At 37.8% G+C, this 22,753-nt stretch overlaps 1 protein-coding gene across 3 annotated transcripts in view; it reads right to left on the minus strand.

The window, feature by feature from the left end:
* Window positions 1-1,341: 1,341 nt before the first annotated feature.
* The window catches only part of LOC150091451 (monocarboxylate transporter 10-like), a 243,362-nt gene continuing 221,950 nt past the window's right edge, over window positions 1,342-22,753 (minus strand). For all 3 annotated transcript variants that reach the window (XM_090384019.1, XM_090384013.1, XM_090384006.1), the window contains 2 exons: window positions 1,542-1,604; window positions 1,342-1,409 (listed from right to left, as the gene is read on the minus strand). In XM_090384019.1, coding sequence (XP_090240145.1) covers window positions 1,575-1,604 — 30 coding nt within the window. In that variant the 3' untranslated portion in view covers window positions 1,342-1,409; window positions 1,542-1,574. The remainder of the gene's footprint in view (window positions 1,410-1,541; window positions 1,605-22,753) is intronic.

Raw genomic sequence — 22,753 nt, forward strand, 5'->3', positions numbered from 1 at the left:
CACTCCACATATTATGATTTTGAAGAAAATATATGAGAGTGCTACCGCCTTTATTAGACTAGACAAAGACAGTAGGAAATTTAAAATCGAGAAAGGAGTTTGACAAGAAGACACAATATCTCCGAAGCTGTTTACTGCTGCCCTTGAGGAAGTTTTCAGAAGATTAGACTGGTCGCAGAAAGAAGTCAGTGTGAACGGAGAGTACCTAAACCATTTACAATTTGCAGATGACATTGTGGTCATAAGTCACGATCCCAAAGAATAGAGGAAAATCTTAATCAGTTAGTAAGGATTCTGGACTAAAGATGAATATGGCTAAAACAAAAGTAATGATGAACAAGTATGCCACAGAAAGGGAAATAATGATTGAAGGAGCAGTAATTGAAAAGCTGGAGTCGTATACTTATCTGGGACAAGTTATTAGCTGTAATAATGATAAATGGCTGGAAGTCAAAAGAAGATAAATTTTGGATGGATAGCATTCAGGAAATATAGTCACATACTGAAGAGCAATATCCCAGTTTGTCTGAAACGTAAAATAATGAACCAATGTATACTCCCCACAATGCCTTATGGATGTGAAACTTGGGCACTCACCAAAAGAATGGAAGAGAAGCTGAAAACTACACAGCAAAGAATGGAATGAATTATATTGGGAATCAGACTGTTAGATAAGAAGAGAAACACATGGATTAGGCAGCAAGCTCAAGTAAAGGATATTCTTATTAGAACTAAAGAACTAAAATGGTCTTTGGCAGGACACATAGCTTGATGACAGATGGACTAAGAAAATAATAGAATGGTACCCAAGAGGAGCTAGAAGAAAACCTGGAAGACAAAGACGGAGATGGATGAATGAGATTCATGACTTTGTGGGTAGTAAATGGATGGCCAGTGCTCAAAACAGAAGGAACTGGAAAGTTGCTGGAGAGGCCTATAGCTGATGATGATGATAAGGATGTAGATGTGAGAGCCTGAACACATCCCCCTTAATAAATTTTCTAATCTCTTCCATTCAGTGCTCAAAAAGAGTTGGCAAAAAAAAAAAAAAAAACTGTCTTCTTATAGCAGTAAAAAGTTTAATCACATACAATAATAATAAAAGTACAAGTTTGGTGACTTTAATCATATTGTAACCATAGAACTTTAAAACAGATTAAAATATCTTAACTGTAAGTGAGATTCTGATCAGGATATTCATTTTAAAATAATTCAACAAGAAATTCACAAGACTTATTATATTTTGACTACTATCTGTCTTCGAAATGCAGTTTTTTTTTTGTTTTTTAACTAATTGGAAATAACAGCTTTGTGTTCTGAAGCTTTCTATTACAGTGGACAGGCTCTTCAACACAATCGGTTTTTTTCCCTACAAAGGGCACTCCTTTGAATTTCTGTTATTTTATCATCTAAAATGTATATACAAAAAACAGCAGAATAAGAACATTTTCACAAATATGAATAACCATTTTAAATAGTAAATCAATGTATTTTTTGCAAGATTTTATGATAAGACATACAAAACTAACTAACCAACCAACCTGCTTCTCTTTATCATCACCAGCTTTTAAGCACTATTCTGCCATATTTGTACTTTGAGGCTCCTAAAACAAAAAAATGAATATACCCTGATTTAGTTTTTAGAATCTTGTTAACCTATCCATTTTTAAATATAAATAATGAATTCTAATTTGCTGACTTTTGCACCCAGAAATTTTTTGTGGAAGTTGGAGTTTAGTCCAATATTGAACTAAATTAAAAATTGGTATGCAGATGGGTCAAGCCAATATCCTGAAAAAGGCCTCTGAGGTTGGGAAAATTCATATTTTAGTATTAAATCAGCTCACACCAACCATAAGAATAAGCATTTACTGTAACTAGAATATTTATTTACATATTAAGATAAAATAAATATTTACAAAAAACTGCTATTATATTAAATATACATGTAAAAACATTAAAACTGTGATAAAATCCTTGAGATAAAATACACTAAAATAAACCGGATTAAAAGCGATAAAAACGATAAAAATCTCTGTAAATCCTTGAGATAAAATACACTAAAATAAACCGGATTAAAAGCGATAAAAACGATAAAAATCTCTGTAAATCCTTGAGATAAAATACACTAAAATAAACCGGATTAAAAGCGATAAAAACGATAAAAATCTCTGAATCAAGCCAAGAAAAATCAAGCCAAGTAAGATATAAATACAAAAGAAAAACAGTACTTAACTACAGCAACAAAATATGTGTGTGTGTGGTGGGGGTTGATTGCAAAACTAAAATCATGTTACAACGACATAAACATAAAGTGAGAGAGAAAAAAAAAAAAAAATGAGACTGACCTTTCAGCCCCCATCTCATCTGAGGGCCACAAGGCCTATAACAATTACTGCATTTGATTTTGTTTCAATTTATGGTCATGTTATTGTGGTAGGTTCTTAGTACCTTATTATCATAGTTAGTAGCATATGATCCAAGAAAGTAAGCTCATACAGCATCAGCCAAAAAAAAAAAAACTACCCATTTCACTTATCAATTTGCTCAAGAGTTTGTCTATTTCTTCCTTGAATTTATTCAAGCTATCAACTTCCATAACAACAGATGACAGTTTGTTCCAGCAATCAACCACTCGCTGGCTAAAGGCAAATTTCTGCACATCCATCCTGCAACTCTCTTTTCTCAATCTAAATTTATGCCCACTCTTCAAGTGCATAATCTAAGTAAGAGAAAGAATCCCATCAGCACTGACCTTGCTATAACCATTCAAGGCCTATACAGCTAATTCAGAAACAGTACGTCTATGAGACAGCAAGTGGAGAGACTATGTTAGAGATGAGTCATTAATTAACCTAACTGCCCTCTTCTGAACGGAATCTAGAAGCCTGAGTTTTGGGGACACCGCCCCAGATGTGAGAACAACATTCCATGGTAGGACAGATTTGCGATTTTCACAGAGTGAACAGCTGTTTGGAAGAAAATTAATACCGAGAGCGAAAGAGAAAACTAAGTTTTTTAGATGCAGAGGAAGCAATGTTTGTAATGTGCTTGTGCCAAGACAGATTAGAAGTAATTTTTGGGAGCCAGGATTTCCAGTCAATGGAAGAAGATCATTAATATACAAGAGGAAAAGGGTATGGGAAAAAACCGACTGAACCTTGGGGGACACCAGCATTAGTGGAGAAGTTAGAAGACAGAGAGCTATCTATCATCACCCTCAGAGAGAAAACTGGATAACCGATTACAAAAAACAGTTGGCAAACTATAATATGGAAGCTTGTTTGGAAGACCTTTATGCCAAACACTATCAAAAGCCTTTGATATGTCAAGAGCAACTGCTTGTGTTTCATCGAAATTTTCCATTGAACTCGTCCCTAAATGGGTAACAAAAGCCAGAATATCACCAGTGGATTGACTGACGGAATTCATACTGGCGATCATTGATCAGATGGAAGGTTTCTAGGTAGTTTGAGTTTGCAGTTAATTGATTTCTTCATTATTTTAGAAAGAGTAGAAGTAATTGCAATGGGACGATAATTGGATGGGAGAGATTTGTCACCCTTTTTAGGAACTGGCTGGATATGAGCAAATTTCCAAGCAGAAGGAAAAACACCTTTGGAATAAGGAAGTGAAAAAAAGTGGCAAAGAACACGAGTAAGATCAGAAGCACAGGTTTTGAGAACAAGTGGAGAAATACCATCAGTACCTGGAGCTTTCTGAGCATCAAGTTTTGTCAAAATCCTTCTGACATCCTTTTGACGGAAGACCGCAGGAGGCATTGAATAGAGTGTGTTGGGAATGGTGGGAAGTGTTTTACCAAGATCATTTAATACATGAGTTGGAAGAAAAATGGGATGCTAGGAGGTCAGCTTTATCCTTGGATGAACTGAAAACAGAACCATCTGGTTTCGACAAAGGTGGGAGCAGAGATGGGCAAAAGTTGCAGCCAATGGCTTTGACAAGAGACCAGAATGCTCGGCTAACATTAGGGCAAGAAGCAAGTTTTCTACTCTTAGCCTGTTCAAAATCTAGTTTGGACTGATTAATAACTGCTTTACAATTGTTGCGAGCTTTGGTGTAGGCATAAAATGAAACTGAAGAATTGGAAACAAGCCAATTACAATATGCAACATTCTTCTCTTGAACAGCCTTAGCACATTTATTGGCAAACCAAGGTTTAGATAAAGGACGAGATTTTAAAGTGGAGTGGGGAATAAAGGATTCCATTCCTACAAGAACAATTTCACTGACACAATCTTAGCAAACACTGGCATCCGAAGTTTAGAAACAGTAATCCGACCAAATAAAAGAAGAAAAGAAATCTCGCAGGTCATCCCATTTTACATCCTTGTATGGTCAAACAACACGAGATTGGGAATAGCCATGTGATAAAGGCTCCATTGGAGAAGAGACAATCACCAAGTTGTGATCTGAGGTGCCTAAAGGACCATTCACTTCGACCGTGTACTTAGAAGGTTGTTGTTATTTGGTTTTTAGGAGCATTAGCAACTAAGGCCATATTGCTCCGGGGATATGAGGTGGCCATTACCTGAACTTTCCGCATCCTCCATATTTGGTGGCTCACAGGCTCAAACCCCGGTCTAATCAAGAAGCATGTGCTACGCACTGCTGCTCCTGCCCACCTGGCTATGGAGGCAGCGGTACTTAGAAGGGTTGTTTGTGAGAAAAAGATCAAGCGTGTTGGCTGTATGATTAGGATTAGGATTGTCCAGTATTCTGGGAGGTAAATGAACAATCTGTGAGGTTATTAGCAATTGCAAAAGCATCAGCATCTCGACCAGCTGGGTTTGTGTGACTAGAAACTGAAGCCAGCTGGAGTTGGGGACATTAAAATCACCAAGGAAAATTACCTCACAGGACAGTTGGAGTGGAGAAAGTCAAATTGTAAAGAGAGGAAGTCAAAGAGCTCTAAATGATTAGTGGAGTTCGGAGAATGGTAGAGACTGGTAATGGTAGAGACTGGAGAATGGTAATGATGAATTTGACAGAATGTGGAAGAGAGATTTTAAGCCACAGAAGATCGAAAAGATGAGATTCCAAATTACCAAATCTCTGACGGAACATCAGAACGGACATTTGCACAAGTACCACTTTTGAGGCGAAAGGAATCATACAGTGAATAATTTGGGCAAATGTGATGAGCAGTGGTTGAATCAACCGATAACTGAGATTCTCTCAGAAAAAGTACATGGACATATATATGGCAGACTGTAAATGGAAATGGACATCGCTGAGATTAGAACTGAGACCATGTATATTTGTGAAATGAACTAGGAAATGTTTGGGACGTTTAGATGTTTTCACAGATAAGCTTGGTCTATTAGTTTGACAATTCATGGTGTATTTAATAGTAAGAAACAGTGTGTGGTGCAGGGCATGCTGTATAAAGTAATGAAATTTTTTAATATGGCGTATGCATGGTAAGAATATATCCAGATCCTTGACAGAACGCGGCCTCGACAATGCCCTCCCCCCCAACATACACACTATTGGGACTCCCTCCAGTCACTATCTGGCAGAGTAGAGGTAGCAAGATTATACACTTGCTGATCTGGAAGCCTCCTAGAGAATTACCAATAGGTTCAGTCCGGTGTACTAACTAGCGGCTGACTTGCGAACAGTGTTTTAGAACTGTCCCCTCGAAATGTAAGGAAGATTGGATCTCGCCATGATGTCCATCATAACCTCAAAAGTCATAATGCATGATGAACAGATGGGAAGAGTTGACTGGAACTTAGCTCTAGAGACTAAACATGGGTTCCACCACTTCAAGCTTCCAGTGGTGGTTCCAGCATTGGTTCATGAGAGTCATCTACCACCTACTATTGCCTGGTAACACAGAGGCGGCATTCCTCCATGTGATGTGGGCACCACACCTTGACCCCTGCTTATGTTGGTTCACACCTGGGTGGTCACCCATAGCGTGCTTGCACCTGGGGGTTATACCCAGGATTACTAACAGTCCCACCATCGTGAAGGTGCAAGCAGAGGATTTTGCTGTCACAGACCATCCGGACTTCGCTGAAATTGGGTCCACTTGACTTGAGTGTCACCTGAATATCAGTTCCATCAGCGTTTTAGACTGCCAGGTAGCAAGTACAGCTTGTCTGGCATATCTGCAACAACCTCAAGGACCAAGGTAGGGCTGAATAGGATGCAAAAAGCAAGTCTGTATTTTGGCTGCCTATTTAAGTAATAGCATTTTTCTGCAGAGATGAGGGGGGGGCTCATGAGCTTCAATGTACAGACTATCAGTTGCAGATGTCCTATATGCACCAAGTGCAATCTGCAGTGCATTATGCTGAATAGGATCCAGCCAGTGAAAGTATACTCCTTCAGGCAGAATCATAGATTGGGGTACCATAATCCAAAAGGGATCTAATTAGTGCTCTATATAAGAGCAGCAAAATCATATGATCTGTTCCCCAAGACGGCAGATAAAGCTCTTAGCATTTTGATCTTTTTAAGACAGGTCGAATGTATTAATTTAACAGATTCAAAGAAGTTTAGCTTACTCTCCAGAATTAGTCCTAAGAATCTGATATTGCTGGTAATTGGAATGGTGGAATTTGATATCCAAAGTTCAGGCTCTGTATGCAATTTGCATTGACTGCAAAAATCGATTGCAACTGTTTTCTGTTGGGAAAGACAATATCCATGGAGCTCAGCCCACTTTTGTACTTTATTGAGGGACATCTGCAATTGTCTTTGGATAGATGTGAATGGCAAGAATTAGAGAGATAGTCAGTGTAAAGGTATGCCTCTACAGTATTTGGGAGTTCTTTTGTAATGGAATTAATTCTAAGGGCAAACAGGGTTGTACTCAATACAACCCTGTTTGCCCTAGTATGTAGTAGAAAGGGAATTTTGATATCAGATCTAGAAAGAGTGGCTCTTGAGGAAGTTCCTAATAAATATAGGCAGGTTGCCTCGTAGACCATGATTATGGAGGGCATGGAGAATTCCATAATGTCAGGTAGTATCAAATGCCTTCTCTATATTTATGGAGACCATAAGTAGGTGTTTGTTTTTCCCAAAGGCATTGCGAATTTCAGATTCAGCCTTGATCATCAGATCAAAGGAGGACCTGTTTTGGTGAAAGCCATGCTGACTATTATTTAGTAGATGTTTGATTTCAATAATCGAAGCAAGTCAATTGAGGATCATTTTTTCAAGAATTTTACCGAGGCAACTTGACAGAGATATTGGTCTGTAACTATTAGGACTGAAGGGATCTTTTCCTGGTTTCAAAAAGGCCAGAACTGTAGCATGGTGCCATGAAGTCGGATAAACATTTTCCAGGAGGATTCAGTTAAAGAAGACTAGCAGCAGTTGTAAGTTTTTCTCATCAACGTGCTGTATCATGACATAATATATCCCATCTGGCCCAGTGGCACTGTTTCGTTTTGTTCCGATTTGTTCTTGCAATAGTTCACAGTATTGGAGAGGCTGGTTATATGGAAGTAACAGTGAGGTTGAAAGTTGATGGGTCTCTGTTCTGTAGTGGTCTTAGTTTTCTGAAATTCCGGGAGTGTAGGTGGAAGCAGCTGCAACTTGAGCAAAGGTTTTGTCAAGGCAGTTGCTATATACAGAGGAGCAGAGAATTCTTGTCCATTGCAGGAAAGAATTGGAGAAGGAAGAGTGTTGGAAGTTTTCCAGAAAGCTGCCTAATTTCCTTCCATATTAATCATGGGTTAGTGTTTCTATTGATAGTTGATGCAAACCAAGTCCAAGAATCTTTCTTGGCCTGTCTTCAAATGAGATGTGCTTTTGCACATCTCATTTGAAGATGTGCAAAATCTTAGCTTCTTGTAGTTAATAAGATTAACTGTAGTTAGAGTTCAACAAAATAAATTCCAAGCTTTATTTTTTTCTTTCTTTGCTTTTGTGCATTCCTCATTCCACCAATAGTTGAAGTGCCGTTGGGTCTGCGAAATCGATAATTGAATTGAGCATTTATCTGAAAATAAAAGGCGGGATGTGATATAATCAGTAACTTCATTTATGGGCTGTAGTTGTATAATTTTTTTGTCCAGAGAGACTGCTGACTGAAATTTGTCGCAATTAGCTTGAGAGAATTTTCATTTCCTGCAGGGTTGGTCTAATGGTGGTTGTGTCGTCATCAGATTACAAACAATTGGAAAATGGACACTGCCCATGGGATCATCTGAGCGGACCATTACATGACTGAAAACAGTATCGGGGAGCAAATCGATAGGTCAATTGCAGAAGTCTGTCCAGTAGGTAACTGTATATGGGTGTGCGAGCCACTATTAAGAAGTGAGGTTTTGTTTTTCCAGAAAAGTTTCAATCAGTCCGCCGCATCTGTCTAATTCAGATGATCCCCATAAAGCATTGTGGCCACTGAAATCCCCTAGCAGGCAGATAGGGATGAGTAGCTGAATTAAAAGTTCTTCAAGATCATTATAAGAGTAGGTATGATTTGGTGGGGGATGGACTGAGACTGATGGTCAAGCAATCTGAGTAATCAGACACACAGCGATGGCTTCGATTTGGGTTTGGAGAGTGATATGCCTAGCCAGAATCTTTGAGTTAATCAAAATAGTTACACCACCATGAGCAGAATCGGATGTATTCCGATCTCGTCTATAGATTGAGTATTTTTTTTATGGAAATGGAAATTTGCAGAGTTAAATAGGTTTCTTGCAGGGAGAAACCAACTGGAGAGTAGTGATTAATTAAGTACTGAATGTCATATAAAGTGTTTAGGGCGTAAGCCTCAAGCTATGGAAAAGTCTAGACTATGTATAAGTATAGTGCAAAAGCATCAATAATACATAGCCAAATCTGAATGAACAGAATATTAGCAAAGCGGCATCGTTTTAAGTTATATCTCATATTGTGAATACCTTCACAACGAGTTGCCATGATATTGCACTACTTCGAATAAGTAACACTTCACCTGAGGAGAAGACTAATGCTACTTATCCTCAGATGGATACCACCAGCACACAGACGGCACTATTCATTCAGATTTGGCTATGTATTACTGGTGCTTTTGTACTATACTTATACATAGTCTAGACTTTTCCATAGCTTGAGGCTTACACCCTAAACACTTTATAGTCTAAATACATCATATATCATGAGGCATCTCTCATATTGTGGAGTTATGCTTCATAACTGTTTTGCTATCATTGCATCACTCAGGTACCTACCCACCCACCGAAGAAGGGCCAAATAGCCCTGAAACGGCACCAGGGGGAGCCTGATGATGTTCGGAGTTTCCAAGAATAGGTAACAACAGCCTTCTCCACTGGGGAAGCATTGCCTATTTGAGTTTTTGAGTGGTGAGTTGAAGGAGTTACTGTTCCTTTCATTCTTCTACACCGTTTCTTTTCCTCTTCCACTCCTACTATTATTTTCCCTCTACCTTTTTGCTTTTCTAAGTCTAATAGGGACAACTGGATAGTCGAGTTATTATCCCACACAAATACAAAATAGCCCTGAAACGGTGCTGTCTGGGTGGTGGTATCCATCTGAGAATAAGTAACATTAGTCTGCTCCTCAGGTGAAGCGTTACTTATTCGAAGTAGTGCAATATCATGGCAACTCATTGTGAAGGTATTCACAATATGAGATATAACTTAAAACGATGCCGCTTTGCTAATATTCTGTTCATTCAGATTTGGCTATGTATTATTGATGCTTTTGCACTATACTTTTTATACACAGTACTGAATGACATTAATGTTGCCACAAAAGCCTCTGCAATTCCACTGCAAAATATAAGGCATTACTTGAATTTAGAAGAAGCTGTACCTGACATTGCTGTCTTATGGCATTCGGGCTTCAGTTTATCTCTTTTTGGAAAGGTAGAGTCGACTGGTGTCCATCTCCTCTTCTTTATATATTTACAGAATCAGATCTTCCTATTTGGATGAGAACTCTGCATCCATCGATGTGTACTAAATAATCTTTTTTGAAGTCAAACTAAGATTATTTGAAGTAGTAGCAATCACTGGCAGAGGAGGAGGTTTCACTGGTATCGTAAGATGTTATTGTTTGTTATTTGGATTTTAGGAGCATTGGCAACTAAGGCCATATTGCTCCGGCATATGCGGTGGTCATTCCCTGACCTTTCCGCATCCTCCGTATTTGGTGGTGACGGGCTCGAACCCCGGTCTCATCAAGAAGCGTGTACTACGCACTGCTGCTCCTTCCCACCTGGCTACGGAGGCGGTATCGTAAGAGGCGTATTACTTGCTTGCTTGGTCTGATTGCTTAAGGGCATTGGACTGTTGATGAGAGAGGACAGCCTGATCCCAGTCAGAGATTGATATGTTTGATGGAACAATAAAATCAGTTTGAGTGGCTATTTGATATTTTTTTACAATATTGCATAGGTACGGTTAGGTATACTGGGTACAATTAATTTTCTTGCTTCCTGATAACTAACTTTGTTTTCAACTTTATATCTCGCAATTTTTTTCTCCGTTTTCCATCTCTCACGTCTTAGAGTAGGCAGGATGGTTGCCTTTGCAGTTGAGGCAGATCATTTCTTTCCCCGAACAATCACTGTGAATGTGATCAGAGGATCCACAGTTAGGACAAACTGGGTACCCTCTGCATGTCGTTTGAGAGTGGCCATACTTTTGGCATTTATAACATCTCAACGGATTAGGAATGAAAGGACAAGTGCGGCAAAGTAGATATCCTGCTTTTGCTGATGAAGGTGGGTTTAGACTGTTAAAAGTGAGAATAATATCTGGTAGGTGTGAGTATATTGTCTCTTTTGATTATAATTCTTTTAACATTTGAATGTGATCGGAGGATTCACAGTTGGGACAAACTGGGTACACTCTGGATGTTATTTGAGTGGCCATAATTTTGGCATTTATAACATCTCAACGGATTAGGAATGAAAGGACAAGTGCGGCAAAGTAGATATCATGTTTTTACTGATGAGGGTAGGTTTGGACTGAAAAAGTGAGAATGATATTTCTGGTAGGTGTGAGTATATCATCCCTTTTGATCATAATTCTTTTAACAGCAATTACATTTTGTTCCTGAAGTTCTTCTTTAATTTCTTCCTCCGTCACATTCATCAGGTCCCAGCTAGATATTACACCCTTTGATGTATTTAGGGTTGCGTGGGCAGTTACTGTCACTGGAATTCCAGCAAAATTTGTCATTTATAGCAGTTTTTCAGAATGTCTGTGGTTTAGAGTTTCAACAAGTAAGTGTCCCCTGATTGCAGTCTCTTAACTGTCTTGGGAGACCCTGCAATACTTTCCAGGTGTTTTTGGATTAGAAAGGGGGATAGCTTACTGACAGGCTGTTCTGATAGTGAGCGCATTATTAAAAATGCAGGTAAGTCTGTTGCCTGTAAGTCTCTTTCTGTTGCAGAGAGGTTGAAAACCTCTTTCGTTGTGATGAATCATGGTCATTTTCTGTGTGTGGCTGACAGCTTTTCGGCTCTAAAGATGGAAACATACTGTGTTTCATGTTGGCTCCTTTTAGCCCTTGGCAGATGACCTTTTCTGTCAAGGTTACCAGCCCCACCATGGGGAGGCAGGAGCAGTGCCTGGTGTGACTAAGTGAAATTAGTAGGAGTTAGTATATAAACTATGAAAAATAAAGAAAGGTTACTTATCTTTCTTGCTCTCTACCAGTACTTTTGATAAAAGATCTTCTATTAAATAAAAGGATTTATTAAGGAGAGGAACCGTAAAAAAGTACTAGAATTCACCTTTTAAAAAATCGCAGTGAAAGCACAGAGAAATCACTCAAGTCACAATTACTTGGCACCCGGGGCCATGAAGAGCAGTATCCACTGATTACTACTCTGTCTTCTCCCAATCAACCATCCCTTTATCCATAGCAGCAAGTTGCCCTTAATACCATACTGCTCCAATTTGTACAGCAGTCTTCCATGTGCAACAGTATCAAAAGCTTTCCTGAAATCCAAGTATATGATATCAAAATTAATTTTTGATATATACTTGGTCAGTCTCGCCAACACCACTTCCTTTCGTCGGAAACCAGAGAGCCATAGCTCTGGATATTCTTTTATCTGGTAAAATTTATTGTTGCTGTTACTTTTCCAGATCTGTGACCATTTATCGTAGCATGCTTTGCAGATGACAGACTTGCACTCAGTGTTAACCTCAGTGAACCTGAGGATGTTGTGAGAGAGCTGGTTGGGGATGTTTAGTGGCAAAGTCAGCACTTTCATTTCCCAGAATTCCAGCATGGCCAGGGATCCAGCAAAAGCTGATTGGACACAATGCAGGAGAATATTTGGGAATGAATGTATTTCCATGTAGGATGAGGAGAAATTCTTCCTTATGGCTGAAACAGCACTTAGGTAGTTGGTGTAAATTATGGCAGGTAAGATTGGAAAGCTCAATAATCTTACTAAGTGTTGTTAACTTTATAGCGTATAATTCAGCAGTGAAGATGCTGCATGCTACCGGTAGTGTTGCTGTGATTTTAAATGATGGAAAAACTGCGGCAGCACTTACCATATTGACAGTTTTCGATCTGTCAGTTATAGATTTGACAGGCATGAGAGTTCAGAGTAGCGTGAGCTGAATGCAACTGCCTTATACTGCAAGGTGGTATGACATTCTTTCCCATTGACGAAAGTGAACATCGTAAGAGGCAGAAATGTACGTCCAAGGTGGGACAGGTGTAGTTGTGTCCTGAAAAATATCACTTAAATTGATATTCCAACTCTGAAAAATCTCTTTAATCCTGAGTGAAGGTAGTCTATTTTCATTTGGCTTGCTTTCACAGAAGAAATCCTACTGAGTGTTATAAAGATACTCCCAACTAGGGTGCAATGGAAGACTCTGGATCTTAGCAGCATAGTGGAACAGTAATATTTTCCTACAAAGATGTAATCGAGGATTACGCGCTTTAATATAAAGACTTTGGCCTGGAGAAATCCCGAAAGTGCCCAACGCAGTTCTCAGAGTGCTGAATCACATTTAGTCATTGTAAAGCAGTTCTCCTGGCAGAGTCATATACTGGACAACCATAATCTAGACGTGAATGGATTAAAGTTTTGTAAAGATGCGGCAGAGTATACCGATCAGCTCCCTATGACATGGACAAGACTGATCAAAGTATATTCAAATGCTTTAGACAAGTAGTTCTTAAATGAGTGATGTGAGCTTGGAAATTTATCTTGCTGTTTAATAACAGTCCAAGAAATCTAACAGTATTAACAAGTGGGATTGGAGTTTTGTTTATTTCTGGTTCAGGTTCCAGATGGAAAGCTTGTAACTTGCAGAAGTGAATGGCAGCGAATGTTGTTTGGTTTTTAGGAGCATTAGCAACTAAGGCCATATTGCTCCGTGAATATGCGGTGGTCATTACCTGACCTTTCTGCATCCTCCGTATTTGGTGGTCACGGGCTCGAACCCCAGTCTAATCAAGAAGTGTGTGCTACGCACTGCTGCTCCTGCCCACCTGGCTACGGAGGTCCACTTACACTGGACCAACTCATACATTTCTTTTTCCTCTATAGTGAAGTAAACACGTGGTTTTTCACTTGGACATGGCAAGTCAACTTATAGTTTGTGATTTTTATTTAATTAATTTTTTGTTGGATTAACAATAATAAAAGGTGCCTGCATACATTTTATAATATATATATTTTTTAATTCTTGGGAAGAGGAATAAGTCACAGGGGGCTAAGTCTGGTGAATAAGGGGGGGGGGGCGATTGTCATGTTGTTAGATGCCAAAAACTGCACCACAGCGAGAGATGTGTGGGCCAGCGCATTGTCATAATGAAGGATCCAGTTCTTTGTGTGCCACTTCTCTGGACATTTCCTCCTGATGGCTTCCCTTAAATGCCTCAGGATGTTGCAGTAGAACTTTGCATTTATTGTCTGGCCAGGAGGGACAAATTCCCTATGGATAATCCCTCAATGTCCAAAAAACAGATCAGCATGGACTTCACATTGCTCCTCACTTGTCAGACTTTCTTCGGTCAGGGCGAAGATGGGCTCTTCCACTGGGATGATTGTTGCTTGGTTTCTGGATCATACCCATATACCTAACTCTCTTCACCAGTGACGACCGTAGAAAGGAAGTTTTGATCACTCCTGGCCCGTTCTTGAAGATCTCTGCTAACTTCCATGTGATGCTGATTTTGGTCTTCATTCAGTAACCGTGGCACAAACTTGGCTGCAATGCTTCTCATGTTCAACTCATCTGACAAAATCCACTGACACCTGCCATACCATAGTCCTACAATGCCACAAATGTCATGGATGGTCCTCCTGCAGTCTTCACGGATCACTGCCCGAACTTTTGCGACATTTTCAGTGGTGATGCACGATGATGGATGCCTAGAGCTATCGTCATCATCAACCGACATTCGACCTTTTTTTAAGATGGTTAAACTGGTAGTAGGTCTGCGTCTGGCCTAAAGCATTGTCACCAAAAACTTGTTTCAAATTCTTATGGGTTTCTGCTGCTGTATCATTAAGAAGGAAAGAAAACTTGATGCAAGCACTTTGCTCTCTCACATCAGCCATTGCAACAATTGCAAACTACGCGAAACACACCGCCAAAGGACTGTGCATAAATATTCAATGACTCTATCCAGCCCAACGGCACACTGATTCACAAAGAATGCATGCAGTTTACCTAGCGGTACAAGTCTGTACTAGATGTAGTTCCCGCACAAGATTCAAATTTTGGGAACATTTGGGTAGTGTTATATATTAACACTGTTGTATAAACTGAGAGTGTTAATATATAACAAATAAACTTTTAGAAATGTCAGTATCTAATAACAGACATGTTACTCTATAAGCCTGATCTTTGGTAAATTCCTAAATATCAAAAAATGTACACATGAAGGATTATTTAGTTTTCTGATTTTTAAATAAGTCAAGGGGAGAAAAATCTACTCTAGCCTGCAAGATTGTCTAGGTATATTATTCACTATATTTTGAATATAGTGAATAAGTAAGGCAGACAACTTTGTGGAGATAAGAGATATACTGTCCCCTTACCATTGTTTAAAAATCAGAAAAGTGAATTAACTATGAAATTATCATTTTTTCCATTTCCCACTGTTACCAACATTTTTTCCAGGATAGAGAATAGATCTTCCCTATGCCCTTGTTTAAAAATTGGAAAAGTGATAATCAAATAGTGCATAAAGGCAAGAAATGATAATTTCTTGCCTTTATGCACTATTGAGCATAAAGGACATGAGGTGTGGGATTATATCACTTATCTACATAAAATTGCCTGGATAACATAACCACCATATTTAGAGACAAAGAGAGAATTATAAAATGGTGGAGAAAAGTTACCAAACAAGTGGATCAAGTGTTGTGGCCCTACTTAGTGAGCACCTAGGTCATCAGATTTAATCCCATAAAGATTTTTTTTTTTGGAAGGTTATTTAAAAAACATGTCTATTCTCCAAAACCCCTAATAGAGGGCCTAAAACCAGTGAAAACTGAAGAATTTGTGAAATTGATTATTAGTACTGGCAAATGATGCAAGGAAGCAAGCTTATACAGCATCATTTAAAAAAAAAAAAAAAAAAAATCTATTTCATCTGTCCATCCATTCAAATAATATGTCTAATTCTTTCTTAAATTTATTCAAACTACCTACTTTCACAAAATCAGATGGTAATTTGTTCCAACACTCAATTACTCTCTGGCTGAAAGCAAACTTTTACACATCTATCCTGCAGCCATCCTTTTTAAATTTATTTTCCAATGTGTTGTCTAAGAAAGAGTAAGAATACCAACATCAAGTTTACTCAATCTACTCAAAGCCTTATTTCAATCAGCAATTGCCTAGTTTTTCCAAATGCTACAGTTTTCAGAATTGAAGTCTTTTGTGGTAAGTGTACCCCCCCCTCTGTGTTCTGCCCAATCTGATTTCTCTTCTCTATATTCATCCCATGGAGTCGCATCCTTCTTAAAAGAGGCTTACAAACCTGTATGCATTACTTAAGATAGGGGCTGACCATTGCCATATACAATGGGATAATCATCTCCTTGTTCCTGTATATCATTGGCAAAACACCATGAGCTATTCTAGCAGACTGCCTGCATTGCTCCGAGAACTTCACGTCAGCCTGAACAGCTCAATATGAGGTTTAACCAATGCCTTATGTGATAGGATAATCACCTTCTTACTCCTGTATATCACTGACAATAAACCATGAGCTGTTCTAGCAGCCCATCTGCACTGCTCTGAGAACTTCATGTCAGACTCTACAGTTACCCCTAGGCCTCTTTCATACTCCACCACCCTTGAGCATGGTATCACTTAATTGGCATGTTATTCTGGGATTACTACTACCTATATGCCATATCTTGCATTTACTGATGTTAAACCTCAGTTGTCACTTCTCAGCCCATCTGCCTAATTTTTTTTGGGGTCTTGCTGCAGCAGTCTTGATATGCTTTAAGTCATTGTTCTAGTTCTTTGAGTATTTAATTTATAATTGCAGTGAACATTTCTACTTTGAGTTTATCTTTTCCAGTAAATTCTACTTCACCTGTTGTTTCACTAACTATATTTTTCAGAGTTTAAGTTCTTCAATTGAATTCAAATAATGATTCTATAGTGTTGTTTTCTTCAAAGGATACTCAATGGATGCCGTTGAGTACTATCATCAAGTCCACTCAATCCATTTCAAGCCTTATCCTTGCAGATGCCTGGTTTCCAAGTGCTGCAATTTGCAGAAGTGAAGTCTTTTGTGGTAAGAGTACCCTTTAGTGTTCTTACCAATTTGTTTACTCTTCTCTGTAGTGTTCCCAAAAGATCCACATCTTTCTTAAAATGAGGCCTCCAGATTTGTATGCGGTACTCGGATTGTGGCCTAACCACTGGCTTATACAATGGGATAATCACCTCCTTGCCCTTCTGGCAAAGTACCTATATATCACTGACAGAACATCATGAGCTGTTCTAGCAGCCTATCTGCACTTCTTGGGGAACTTCGTGTTGGACGATACAATTACCCTTAGGTCTCTTTTGTTCTTCATCACTGAGTGTGGTAGAGAACAAAACTTAGTTGGTGCCCACCTAATTGACTGTTATTCTGGTAATCCTACTGCTAATATGCACTACATTGCATTTACCAATGTTAAACCTCAATTGCCACTTTTCACTCCATCTGCCTAATTTATCTAGGTGTTGTTGCAGTAGTATGCCTTGATTCCTGTCTTTAATCCCCCTGCCAACCATTGTATTATCTGCAAACTTGACAGTAAGCTTGATTTGCCTTCACTGATAGGGTTAATAAATATAGTAAGGGGGCTCAGCACCAAAGACTAGCAAAAACTTGTCCTTAATGCCACACTGCTGCAATTTGTATAGCAGACTTTCGTGTGGAACAGTGTCGAAATATTACCGAAATTTAAATATATGATGTCAAAATTATTTGCATCCAGTTCCTTTGTTATTGCATCACAATAGCTAACCAGATTGATCAGACAGATTTCCCCTTAACAAACCCATGCTGTGATCTTGAAGTATCCCGGTTAATCCCGGGATACTTCAAGACTCCAAATTAAAAAAAAAATCAACCAAAAATCATAAAATTCAAGTAATGACTAGAATACAGTAGTTATAAACAGATGTTTCGCAAGTCGGAAATAAGCGACGAGAAGCGGCGTTATAAGTCATCATTTGGAGATTAGTGTACCCATTATCTTGCAACCCCGCTGTCTTCACACCCACCTCTCAAAAAAAAAAAAAGAGAGACCAAATGTTTAGTTTGTTTTAGTGCATCATGTCGATTGTTGTGTTCCGTTGCAATGCAAAAAGACAAATTTCATCTCATTATTTATGTCAGGGACGTTGAAATTTTTTTTATAGTAAATACATATTTTTTTTTGAAATCGCGAAAATGATGGGTAAATGCAAAAGAGTTGCGCTTTCAGTTAAACAAAAACTTGAAATTATTCAAAAGTTTGAAAACGGTGCCTCAGTTAAATCTTTAGTGACCAAACCATATGCAACATCGTAAAAAATAAAGGGAAGCTATTAGATTTAAAATTTACATCGCAAAAAAGCATCGTACTGGACATGCGAATAGTACATGGTAAATTTTTTCGTTTTTTATCTATCGCCATATTTTTTACGTAGGTTGCTGAACATTTTTCGATACAGTAAGTTCCTGACTTATGCAACTATGGATTTACGTAAATTTTTTTCACTCAGGATTGTAAAATTTAAAAAATAATAATAACACTAAGCAATCAATAACGACGATCACAGTACGCACAAATTGCACAAGTGAGGTACAGAGTAACAAGCAAAAAAATAGGAAAGGAGAAGATTCTTACAATTTTATGGTTTTCTTTTTTCATATGATTGAAGATTTCAGTGAAGGGGACACCATAATGTAAAAACCCACAGAATTCCAGCTATTGGTATTTTCGCAAATGCAATAAGATCGAGTTTACTACCCATTTATAATTAGATGCACAAAGAGAAAAGCCCAAATAACATGGAAAGTGCAATTTGTTTTTATTATTTTATGGTAGTAACCTCCAGAAATGTGAGCTTGTGTGGAGTGATAATAGTGAGATTTCACCTTAACCCCGTGAAGTTCTTTATGGAAAATTTCATTTGACAGTTATCATGGTGCCGACTAAGTGACAGAGGTACTAGTAAATCTACCAAGAAAAGGGAAGCGATTGATTTGGATTAGAAAATTAAACTAATAAGAATGTATGAAAATGGTGAAAGATTAACAAGTAACGCACTGAATTTGGATTTGTCAATAATAACATAATAGCAATTTGTTATTAGTCATTCCCAAGTTATGTAAAACTCGATGAAATAAGAAGTTACGTCTTAGCTTACATCCAGGTGGGCAGGAGCAGCAGTGTGTAGCACACGCTTCTTGATTAGACCAGGGTTCGAGCCCAAATATGGAGGAGGCGGAAAGGTCAGGGAATGACCACTGTATATCCCTGGAGCAATATGGCCTTAGTTGCTAATGCAACTAAGGCCATATTGCTCCAGTATCTAAAAACCAAATAACAACAACTTAGCTTACATATGTCGAGGACTTCTGTATTTTTGGATTAACCGGGAAATCGATTATCCAGGATTTGTTTTTTATCATCTATCTAGGAAAATCAAGAGTCTACTGTAATTCCATTCCTGTTAAAATGATCCTGCAATATTTCTTTAACCATTCAGTCTACGATTTTCCCTGAACAGAAGTCAAGCTAACAGGTCTGTAATTATTTATGTCACCCTTTGATCCCCCCTCTATCTTGTGCAGTCTCATCATTAGAAGTGCTTGCTAGCATCTTACCAGAAAAACAGAAAGCTACCTTGATTAGCTCTGCCAAAAATATTTCTTTGAGTAATGATACAGTTTCAAATTGAGTTCATAAAATGACAGATGTAATATTCAATGAATTATTAGGTAGAATCGAAAGTTGCATATATTTTTTTTTTTCACTGGCACTTTATGAGTCAACTGATGTTTCACGCATATCACAAATCATCTTTTGTGAATTTGATTCAACATGATGGCAGCTGCAAAGAAGATTTTTTGGCTATTTTGCCATTTTCTTGTCATAAACTGGAAAAGGTGTATATGATGCACTTAGGAAATTTCTCACAGTGCACAAAATTGACCTGAGTAAACTTTTATCAATAGTTACTGATGGTAACTATTGATCATGGAAGGTAAGCCTTCGATGATAAGTAAAAACAAAGGCCTTATTGTTTATCTTAACAGAGATGAAAGGATACCTAATTTTGTGCATTATCACTATTTGATTCATATTGAGGCCTTGTATTCATGAATGAAAGATCAAAAAGAAATCATAGGATGTTTTGAAGTCATTGTTAAAGTCATCAACTGTTTTATTGCTAAATCCCTAAATAAGCAACTTCTAAAAATATTTTTGAAACATCTTCAAGCACCACATTCTGATCTTATTACTCATCAGAGGTTCAATCATGGAAAGGTGCTCTCCAGAATTTGGGAGGTGTTTGAAGAAGTAAAAGCTTTTCTAATAGAAAGCAATAAAGAAAACCTTTTCAGTGAAAGTTTTACTGACAATTTCAAGATTACACTTTCATTCATGGCTGACATCTTCAGCCATTTAAATGAGTTAAATTTGAGGCTACAGGGAAAAGATAAATTTGTGGTAGTTTTATACGAAGAGATTATTGCATTTGAGAAAAAACTTTAAAAGTTTTAAAAGGAAATTTGCTTTATTTTCCTACTCTTAAAAAATGTCTGGAGGAAATTGCTGGGAGTGCCCACTGTTTGTAATGAATGTATGAATGAATGAATCAAAGACCTTAGTGATCAATTCCAAGAAAGATTTGAATACTTGAAAGGGCACCTCCCAAAATTTGAATTAATGATAAATTACAGAAATTTTGAAATCATTAAATTGGAATAAATTTTCAATCAAAATGAAGTAGCAGCTGAAAAGTCTTTTCCAACACAAAACTATTTTAAAATTTTGAGGTTCTTCTGACTGCAAAAAATTTCCTTTATTACAAAGAGAAGTGTTCAAAGTGCTTTTTCATTAACGAACAATATCAAAAACAAAAAAAAAAGGGCAAGATTGTTGGAAGAAAATTTGCGATTATCTCTTCATAATGGAGAAATTAATTTCAAAAGTTTGGCATCATCTCTTCAAAGTTAAGGTTCACAATGATAAGGTAATAAATATTTACACCCAAAAATTTTAATTGAGAAATATAATTCTTGTATGTGTAATGAGACTAAAAAAGTAATTTAAAAAATGCATTTTTAATCTTTAAGCAAAAAAAATTATATTTTAATATATGGTGCTTGCACTTATTGTAAGATGCAAAATATTGCCCCCTCAAAGCAAAAGGTTAAGAACTCCTGCTCTAGTAGGGGGTTTATTAATGTCTTTTTCTAAGTTGGTGACAAAGTTGTTCCATTGATCTCTGTGTCTTTTTCGTTAATATTCCACTTCATCTTCTAGTTTTTTGTGTTATCCATTTTTTATATGCATTTCTTTTCTCCTGAATTATAGTGTTAATTTCCACATCCCACTGTCACAGCCCCTGTTTTCTCCATCATTGTTTTTTCACACCCAGCTGCTGATTCTTCTAAGGTTTTGTCAAGGTAGCTCCAGTTATCTTCTATATTGACTCCTACAAGATGATTTGTTAATTTATCAATTTCTTATTGATATTTCTTCCAAATTTTGGGATAATTTAGGAACTTACTTTATATATACATTCTTGAGATAGTTTGTTCCTTTTTATGCCTCAGCCTTGGTGGAGGGAATCTCAGGGTAGTCACAGTTAACAAGTGGTCTGATTCAATTTCATATCCTCTAAAAACTCTTGTGTTGAGTACAGATTTTCCTATTTTGCTGTTTTCCAAGGTATAATCTATAATAGATTTTGTTCCTCTTGTGGATCATGTATATTTGTGTGCATCTATGTTTAAATATTATGCTCATTATTTTTAAATTATTATAGATCGAGAAATAAATTAATCTTTGGCCATTTCTATTTTTGGTTGGTTCTCCAAAGCTGCTTAAGTTGTTTTGGATTTTTATGTTTCCTACGTGAAGTAAGGTTGAATTTGAAAGTGTCTGCAATTCTGCCCAGAAACGATAGGAGGGAGTATATGATGAGAGCCTTGTCGATCAATTCGGCCCTGGAAAGATTGTGCAAGGCTCAAGGGGTAGAATTTTTTTCAGCCTGGTCTGTACTTGTTAACAGGAGAGATTGCTTCTACAGGGATGGGATACACTTAAATAGAAAGGGTGCAAGAATATTTGCTGATGCTATCGAGGCAGTGTTAGGTGGGTTGGAAAACTGCTAGCTTGGGGGGAGACAAAGACTAATAGATTAACAGTAGCCACTGGCAGAGGTGAAAGAGATTCTTGCACTGCTTCTATTGGAATGAGCAGAAGCCCGAAAAACAAGATGCAGGATATTTCAGAGACTGCTGGAAGTCACTGCGGTACAAGTAAACACATGGGTTGTGTTAGGGTAGCTAAGAATAGAAACAGGTGCATGTATACTTGCATGTACACCAATGCTAGGAGTTTAGTAAATAAATTTGATGAATATGAGGTATTGCTGAAAACATCAAAGGCAGATATTGTTGGGATATCAGAGACGTGGTGTTACACAGATATAAGGAATGCAGAACTGGAATTTGGGGAGTACAACGTCTACAGAAAGGATAGACAGGATAGGAAGGGAGGAGGGGTTATGCTATTAGTTAAGAAACACATAAAATCCAAGGAAGTGAAGCCAGTCGATATCGATGGACAGGGCAGTGTCGAGTCAGTTTGGTGTGACATAAGCATAGGTAAATCAAAATTGAGAGTAGGAGTGTGCTATAGGCCTAATGACTCTGATGAGTATAATAAGATACTGTACAGGGAAATAGAATGGGCCAGTAAATCAGAGAGTATTATAATGGGGGATTTTAATTTCCCAGATATTGACTGGAATTTGTGGGTTGGTCACTCACACACTAGCAAGGCTTTTGTGAATTTATTGGATGATTGTTTTCTACACCAGCATGTTCGGGAGGCAACTAGAGGGAGTAATACTCTTGATCTGATTATCAGTAGTGATTCTTCATGCATTAAGAATCTGCAGATAAAGGAACCACTAGGTGGCAGTGATTACAGTGTGCTGAAGTGGGATTTACTTAAGGAGGTAAGTACCATCAGAGGTAAAGGGAAGGGTTTTTTCTTTCGTAAAGGTGACTATGATGGTCTGAGACA

The sequence above is a fragment of the Mastigoproctus giganteus genome, chromosome 1 (assembly GCF_048544385.1).
Source record: "Mastigoproctus giganteus isolate SK-2022 chromosome 1, ASM4854438v1, whole genome shotgun sequence".
NCBI classification, from domain to species: domain Eukaryota; kingdom Metazoa; phylum Arthropoda; class Arachnida; order Uropygi; family Thelyphonidae; genus Mastigoproctus; species Mastigoproctus giganteus.